Below are 8,722 nucleotides of genomic sequence, written 5' to 3' on the forward strand. Positions count from 1 at the left end.
ACGTAGCGAGGAAGTTTGCCCACAATATCTGTCGCACGGGTGCTTGTGCGGATTGTAGCCTTTCATAGTGGTCCCATTGTCCCGCACTGCATTCTGGGGCTTGCGTGTGACACCTGCCGCCCAGGTGAACGGGAGGCGGTGAATGCAACGCCGCATCCGAGCCGCTCAGGTCGGATTTCTGCGCTTGTTCAAAGGCAGCAGCGGTTTTTGCTCTCCACGTCGTTTCTATGCAGGAGATATTGTTGCATATCGCCTCCGTGGAGCTGAACGGGAGCTGCTGCTATGTGGACTCTCCGGAAAAGTCAAACTTGTGAGGTGTTCTGCGTCTCCGGACATGGACATGGACCCCCGGGCAGCTCCGGCGCGCAGGTAGGACCCGGGCTATTTAACATATTTACATTTAAATATATGCATTCGCGTTAAATCAAATCCTGCGTTTTGATTTAATCTACATTCCGACGCGTCCTTAATTGTTACTACGAGTACAATCAAGCGCAATAATTCGACGGGGCGCATCTTTTATTGTGAAATGGGTCTCCAGGGACATCCGGGTCCGTTTCTCATGAATGTCCACGCAGGGTTGAGCCGCTTGATTGAGTGCTGACACCGCAAGCTCCGGGCCGTGGGAAAGCAGGATCCCCCCTCAACCCCCCATCCACGCTTTGTCTGCTCCCCTGGGGAATCGTGCCAAGAGCCTTAAATGTTTTACAGGATCCTTCTAACTCTATAAATCAGTGTGTTAAGTGTGTGTGTTCACCGTTGAGATGTAAAAAATGCCCAAGCAATTTTTTAGAAATAACTTAAAGGGGTGTAGGAGTTGTGATGATGTTGTGATTTGTGTCTTTTGAGGGGGCGTTGAAGGAGCCCGGCCACTCAGCGGGCCCCCCCACAAAGCCTGAGGCAGAAGGGGGCCGAGCTCCAGCCTGGGGCTCCTGGGGGAGATGGATGTTGGGTCTGCTGCCTTTCTTTCCTGTCACCGCGGCCATCGCACTGACACTACACTTCCTATCATGTGAGTAGAGCCTTGTCAGAATTCCGTCACCCTAAACACATCTGCATCTTGCATCTGCCTCAAACCTCTTCGTCTTCCCCTTCCTCAGCTCCGCCCTCCTCAGCGTTCTTCCTCGGTGGCAGCGTGGAGTTTCCAAACCTGAGCTTCTCGCTGGAGCTGACCGACTCCACCTCTCCACAGTTCCGCCTGCAGGCTCAGGCTTTGAACCAATATGTAAGTAAAATAGCGAAACTTTGTCCTTAATAAAGCAGCAGTCTGTAAAAATTCAAAGCCTCCAAGACTCTGCCCACCTCAAAACATGAGACATGATTGACAGTTGTGGTAGTGATGCCCCTTGTGGCACATTTTGGTATTTTTAAGGCAGTTTTCACGACACTTATCTTTGTAACTCAGCATTTGTCCTCAAAAATGTGATTAAGCTGCATAAATGTCAAGAGACGATCAAGATGTTTACAATCGCATAATCTGGCATAAATTTCAATCACATTAAGGTATACATGATGTTTTAACCGCAGTATAAGTTTTCAAGTGCATCTAAACCTACTGACTGATTCGGGCCGACCGAGTGAGGAAAGCCTCAAACATCTAAAGCCCCTCATGGCGGGCTGTCCCTTTAAGACTGCTGCTTGACCTTGCGGCTCCGGGCTGAAGCCGATCCCGTTGGTATGGTTCACTACCGCAGCATAACACTGTCTGCATGTCACACTCTTTCAAATAAAAGAAACTGCTTTGCACCTTTTCTCTTTCATTCTCTAACTGCTGCTTCTGCAGTTGCATCTGTAATTGTTCCTCCTTCTTCCTCCTCTTTCCGTCCTCCACCCTTTGTCTTTCTTATCCTACCTCTTTCTTGTCTTTCATCCCTCTCTCTTTCTGGTGGTGTTAAATGTAAAGCTGAAACAGGAGCCTGGGTCCAGTGTGTGGGCAAGTCCTGGGGACCCCCTAGGGGACGGCGGGCCTTTCAGGGCCGAGGACAAGCCCGGCATTTGTGAGCTCGGCTAGGGCCCGGGCAGCGAGAGTGAGAGGAAGAGCAGGCCTTCAATAAAAACATTGTCTGTGCGCCTTTCACACAATCGGCCACTCTGTGCGCTCCACACCACAGAGACCTACAGAGGAGCAGTTTGACGGCGGGGTTGACAGGGCAGGCTGAGGACAGGACGGGGAAGTTCTCATTTAGGAGAGGAAGGCGAGAGCTTTATGTCGGTGATGGAGGTACATGGACGAAGCACATAAACTGTTGTTGACTTCCATTGATGTCCCTGTAATCAGCTGTGTGGGTGAGTTAGCGGGCTGGTTAAGTGGCCATAGTATCCAATGCGGCCATCTGTTCATGAAAGAGCAGGTGAGCCCGGGGTTAGGAGCCCATACCACCCAGCGTCTACCTCACAAGGTACACACACAATGGAGCTCTGTGTTGCTCAAAGGCCACATGCACACACACGTACAAACACACACAGTCCAATCCATACACACAAGAACAATGGTTTTGTTGAACTCAGGCTGCATGTTCAACCAGGTGTGTTCATGTGTCGGCGTGACCTCACTTGCTACGCTGTGATGTCATCAGTAAACGTTTGACCTACGTCTTCTGTCCGTTTATAACAGTTCTCTCAACTCTACGAGTCGTCTCCGTGGAGCTCGTACTACCTACACTCAGGAATTATTGCCTTCAGGTACGTTAAGTTAAAATCCAAACCTATTGACAAACTAAACTGTTCATTCCACAACAATTCAAACATCACTTAAACATATTAACATATCAAATAAACCTTTTAGTTGCGTGTCATCTGCTGTCATCAATGGAAGATGAGCAACGTTGTGAACCCTTTTGTGTTACAGTGAAGGAGTCGAGGGGCTCAACGTCTTCTATTGGAGTAAGTTCTCCGCCCCGGACAGTGTTGCCCTGGCGATCCGCGGGTCCAGCCCAGAGAGGCTGCGGCGGCGGTTTCCTGGCAGCAACAAGCCTTTGCGCTACATCCGCAATGAGCAGCGCTACTACATGGAGCGAGACCTGGACATGCTACACCTGCTGGGTAGAGCTCACAGTAAAGACCAGAACTCTAGAGCCATACTGAGGCTTCCAAAGTGTTTGACATCTGCTGTGTGTGTGTGTTTCTGTGTCTGTGTGTGCGTGTAGGTTTAGATCCTGATGATTTTGAAACCGATGATAAGTCGGATAAGAGTAAGAACCCCAACAGCATCCAGAGTGGAAAGTGGCAGCTCGGCTTCCAAGGTAAAGCAAACACACTTAACAGCAAAAACCTTTTACATCCTTGAGGGTTGTTTACCTTTGACCGATGACCTCATGATGGATGTATCAGGCCTGTGAGCTCTGTTATAATACCTCCATCACTTCCCCCCCGTGTAGCGATATCCTTTGACCTTTATGCCAAATACGGCAACAACCGCACGCTGAGCCTGGTGAGTCCTAAGAAGTCGTACTACCAGTGGCGTCTGCGTGTGCCGTCGGGTCACGTGGTGCGGCTGGTCATCCTCAACCTGCACGGGGCCACGCCGGGAAGCTGCACCGCGCATAAACTCTCAGCCTACGACTTCCTGCTTCCTTTACAGAACAAGATAATTGCCAGGTAAGAACATTTGAAGCTTGAATACAGATACTTACATATCTTGCATTTGTGCTTCATTTGTGCTTCTTGTGTGTGCGTTTCAGGTGGTGTGGGTTGCCTCTTTCCGGCTCGTCTCCCGTGATGAAGCTGACGTCCTCGGGGAACGTGATGTTGGTCACCTTCTCCTTCAGCAGACAGAGAGACGGGGCCATCTTTAAAGCATACTTTCAGGCCATCCCCAAAGCAGGTTTGACAAACACACACACACACACACACACACACACACACACACACACACACACACACACACACACACATTTACCATACTGTATTAAAACTCTGCGATGTAGCTTTTGTATTTTCAAAGGCCATCAGCTCTTCAACAATGCTGACCCTGTGTTATTGTAGCATTATGTGTGTCATCATCTCCCCCTGCAGGTTGTGGAGGGTCAGTTACCTCCTGGAACGGCTCCTTGTCCTCACCCTACTACCCGGCCTTCTACCCCCCTAATATAGACTGCAGCTGGACGCTACGGGTGAGTCACTTTGTGTGTGTGAGGGGGAGAGAGAGAAACACACACAGTCTAACATTCCAGCAACTCTTTCTTTGGTTCATCTCTGGCTCCTTTATCAGGCCCCGTTGCCAGGATACCTGATCTCCATGACGATTGTGACGTTGGACATTCAGGACTCTTCGTCCTCAGATGGCTGTGAGAAAGACTGGCTGGACATCGGAGGTGTCAAGTGAGTCGTGGTTTTGGCTCGCAAGCAAACATTTGGCACTAAGATTAAACTTCCGCGTGTGTGTGTGTGTGTGTGTGTGTGTGTGTGTGTGTGTGTGTGTGTGTGTGTGTGTGTGTGTGTGTGTGTGTGTGGTCACATGTGGTCACATGTAAACTTTAACTCTGGCTGTTCTCTGATTCTCTGCTTCTAGATTGTGTAACTCAATATCTGAAAGCAGCAAAAAACGTGTCTACTCGTCTCCTCTGTCCCTCCACTTCCACTCTGATGAATCTCTCACTCAGAAGGGCTTCTACCTGCTCTACAGGGCCTTCACTCCCGAGGGCAGTAAGTGAAAACATCTGATGAGGTCTCAAGCTGACCTTTTCCTCGCTTTCCCACGTTTTAATCGCCTCGGCTACAGGAAATGAACGTCTATCTTTTCCTTCCTAAACGCCCAGCCTGTCCTCGTCAGTTTCGCTGTGGGGACGGACGCTGCATTCCTCTGAGGAAGGTGTGCGATGGAGTGAGAGACTGCTTTGACGGACGGGACGAGGCTAAATGCTGTAAGTCTGTTACCTGGTAGAGAAAGAGAGAAGTTGTGACTTGTCTTGTCTCTGACTGTGTGTGTGCGTGTGTGTGCACGCCTGTATACATGCAGCATCTTGCAGAGCAGGGGAGACGTTGTGTGTCAACGGCCAGTGCAAACCTCACAGCAGCCAGTGTGGCAGCCAGAGCTCCTGTGCAGACAGCAGCGAGGAGGGGAACTGTGGTGAGATACGGTTGCTACGGGATACACGTGCCATGCACTTGGCGTCTTCAGTATCACTCACCGTGTCCTTTGGGTTCCCAGGAAGTAAATGCTACCACGTGTGTCCGAACAAGGTGTGTTTGCCAAAGTCGTCAGTGTGTGATGGCGTCATGGACTGCAAAGACCGCAGCGATGAACTCAACTGCACCAGATCATGTGAGGTCATCTTCATCAATGAGTCAGCAATTGATTGAGAAACCTACACGTAGTTGTATATTTTCTTTCATGTCTTTCATCGTCTTTAGACTATAAAAGCTGCACCTCATCCTCCTTCAAATGTGCCAACGCAAAGTGTGTGAGCAAGACCAACCCGGAGTGTGACGGAGTCAAAGACTGTGCCGACGGCTCTGATGAGATGCGCTGCGGTGTGTATCTCTCTCTCTCACTCAAAACAAAACAATATGACTATTCGATTTAAAAATGAAATGAAAACAGACATCAAATCAATAAAACCACCAAATATAGAGAGTTTCAAACTCAGATTAAAGGCCAGATTAAAGATGTCATGTCATGAGTTGCTGTTCTCTCCTGCTCAGGCTGTGGCACCAGGCCCAGGAAGCGTGCTAAGATCGTGGGGGGCACTGATGCTGGTCTGGGCTCGTGGCCGTGGCAGGTCAGCCTCCAGATGGATCGATACGGCCACGTCTGCGGAGCCACACTGGTCTCCAACCGCTGGCTCATCTCTGCAGCGCACTGCTTCCAAGATTCAGAGGCCATCAAGTTAGACGCTCCCCTGCAGCACTCAGCATGATTGTTACTAATAATCAATAACTGTCATTAATCCATTACTATATTACATTATATACTATTGTCGTTTTTTGCATTTGTTGTGTCTGCAGGTACTCGGATGCCCGTTCATGGCGAGCCTACATGGGGATGCGTGTGATGACCACAGGAAACAACGGCGCTGCCACCAGAACGGTCCGCCGCATCCTCCTCCACCCCCAGTACGACCAGTACACCTCAGACTACGACATCGCTCTCCTGGAACTCAGTGCTCCCATCTTCTTCAACGACGTGGTGCAGCCCGTATGCGTCCCGGCCGCCTCGCACATCTTCACCACAGGGACCAACTGCTTCGTCACAGGCTGGGGGGTCCTGATGGAGGACGGTGAGAGCTTGGACACCATTAACACAAGAGCATGTTTGCTGCAGGAATCTCCACCGTGTCAATGTTTATGTTTCTGCTGTTGTATCCTATTGGTCTCATCAAAAACAATTCACCCAAATTTCATATTAGCTTATGCAGTGTGAGTGTGTGTGTGTGTGTGTTTTAATTACAGGTGAGCTTGCCTCTCGCTTGCAAGAAGCCCCAGTGAAGATCATAAACAGGAACACCTGTAACAAGCTATATGACGACGCCGTCACTCCCAGGATGCTTTGCGCCGGGAACCTGCAGGGAGGAGTGGACGCATGTCAGGTGAGTGTGAGTCACAGGACACCTTGGATCCTGTTGAGAGTTTTGGATCTCTTCATCTTGATCCACCCTGATTCTAAGTCGATGTTATTGACCACAAATCAGGAACACAATACCACAAATCGAACTGATAGGGAGGATTATGTCATATTATGTCATATGGGGAGGCAGTAGTCGAGTGGGTAGTGCTTCCGCTTAAGAACCGGAGAGTTGCCGGTTCGAGTCCCTGCCGAGGTGCCCCTGATCAAGGCACCGAACCCTCAATTGCTCCCCCCTCTGCGAAGGGTGGTAATATAATGTAATGTAAGTCGCTTTGGATAAAAGCGTCTGCCAAATGATTGTAATGTAATGTAATTATGTCATACAAGAGCTCTCAAATTATGTTTTTAATGACTCAGGCTCACTTATGGGTCATGTGTCCTCAGGGAGACTCGGGGGGCCCACTGGTGTGTCTGGAGCGAGGCAGGCGGTGGTTCCTGGCCGGAATCGTGAGCTGGGGCGAAGGCTGCGCCAGGCAGAACCGCCCGGGGGTCTACACACAGGTGGTCAAATTTGCAGACTGGATCCGTCAGCAGACTAGAGGGCAGGTTTGACCCCCCAACAGACATGAAACAGACAAACAGACAGGACTAACATTTCAGACCTGGAGTCCGACTACACCTTCTGTCAGAAGGTTTTTGGGAGCGTGCCCCTGCCATGGGTCGGCAGAGGGCATCATCCCAAACCCCAGACCGACCAGCTTCCTCACAGTGTTCTTCCGCTCAGGCCCAGCCTCCAAAACGTACACATCATAACCTTTATTAAGCTTTCACCAACACTATAAGAGACCTAATTAATAATGAAAAAATGCCTTTGAAACTCATTTGCGGGTTTCGTTGCCTACAAATATTAATTGTTGGGAACAACAACTTCCTCACTGCAGCTGTCAAAGGGCAAGACGATTGTTTTTCCCCCGTTTCTGCAGGTCAAGTGAATTTGTAATGAAATGAGAATATTGACTGTGTCTATGACACAGATGAACCGAAACAACACCTTTACGAATGTGCTTGTAAATGTCGCCAACTTCCTGTCGCCTTGCATCACTCAGTCAGTGGCCCACGGCAACATTGCATCAGTGCCAAGAGCAGTGCCAAAGCCACAGAGCCCCCATTTGGATGTCAAAGCTATTTTGGCCGGAATGTCCCAACTGCCAAAGAACAACGGTTACGTAATCACTCGGCAGTATTGCATCATTATTAGCTGCAATATGAAGACATGAAGGAGTTAAAACAATAGATTCTGCTAAAAATGAATGTGACCTGATCTGGCCTTTAGGTTTACAGTATAAAAAGATTAAGAGCCTTCATCGCTCTGTTCAGCTCTTTGGAATGAGTTCTCTCGTCTCTGCTCGTGTGTGTTTGGACCATCACCCACACTTGTCTGTGTACTGTACACGTGTGGGTTCACGACTCTCTGTATGCACCTCAGAGCCGTTATTGTACTGTATGTGTATGTGTGTGCATTTGTATATCTTAAAGTGTATTGGAGTTATAGCACATTCTGTATCTTGTAGTAGAGTAAGAGTCTTTGGAGGCGATGTCATCTGTGTTGGTTGAGATTTAGTGTGAGGTTTTAATTTATCTTCATGGTCTCCCTCCTCGCTCTTTGTATGTAAAAGCTCCGTCAGAACTTACACGGTCCCCCTTTAAAACCAGGACCCCGGGCTGCAGAGGGGCGGTGTGTGGAGGCTTTGATGGGTCTTTAGGTGGCAAGTGGTCCTCTCAGCCGCCTCACATCGCCACCCAGCGGCCAAACTGTGGCATTACCTATTTTTTCATCTCCTGAGGGAACGACTCAAACTCAATCACCTGAAACGCCACAGTTTGCACCAATTTATGTCATCAAAGTTGTTGCCTTTATATTAAAGACACCATTATCATTTTTTTGTTTTGTTTTCACTTTGTTGTATGATACCTAGAGGTAAAATTTGAATTTTAACCTATTTGATTATTTACATTTAACCGTAAAGCCTGTTGGCACTTTTACACCATAAATAGTGAGAGATAGGATTATATTTAGCATATTTGGATGTTTATATGTGATATGATCCAAACCCCGTTGTAACGATTTGAGGTAATATCACCCAATGTTAGTAGAGTCCTGATGACAAAGATTTTGATGGTTCAACAACAGTTTAACTGAAGCCAATAAGCGAAGAT

General features: G+C 48.7%; 1 protein-coding gene across 1 annotated transcript; it reads left to right on the plus strand.

Moving 5' to 3' along the window:
* Window positions 1-265: 265 nt before the first annotated feature.
* On the plus strand, window positions 266-8,429 carry LOC143006685 (suppressor of tumorigenicity 14 protein homolog). The gene is made up of 19 exons (XM_076157926.1): window positions 266-369; window positions 850-1,012; window positions 1,101-1,225; window positions 2,615-2,682; window positions 2,849-3,042; window positions 3,147-3,242; window positions 3,378-3,597; window positions 3,681-3,823; window positions 4,015-4,112; window positions 4,211-4,320; window positions 4,511-4,644; window positions 4,758-4,862; window positions 4,958-5,068; window positions 5,150-5,263; window positions 5,353-5,472; window positions 5,644-5,827; window positions 5,947-6,218; window positions 6,391-6,527; window positions 6,950-8,429. The coding sequence occupies exons 1-19, from the start codon at window positions 283-285 to the stop codon at window positions 7,115-7,117; spliced, it is 2,649 nt and encodes an 882-aa protein (XP_076014041.1). The 5' UTR covers window positions 266-282; the 3' UTR covers window positions 7,118-8,429.
* Window positions 8,430-8,722: the final 293 nt, after the last annotated feature.

This window comes from Genypterus blacodes, unplaced genomic scaffold, assembly GCF_046128005.1.
Source record: "Genypterus blacodes isolate CSIRO-AG114 ecotype Tasmania unplaced genomic scaffold, CSIRO-AGI_Gbla_v1 ptg000076l_1, whole genome shotgun sequence".
NCBI classification, from domain to species: Eukaryota; Metazoa; Chordata; class Actinopteri; order Ophidiiformes; family Ophidiidae; genus Genypterus; species Genypterus blacodes.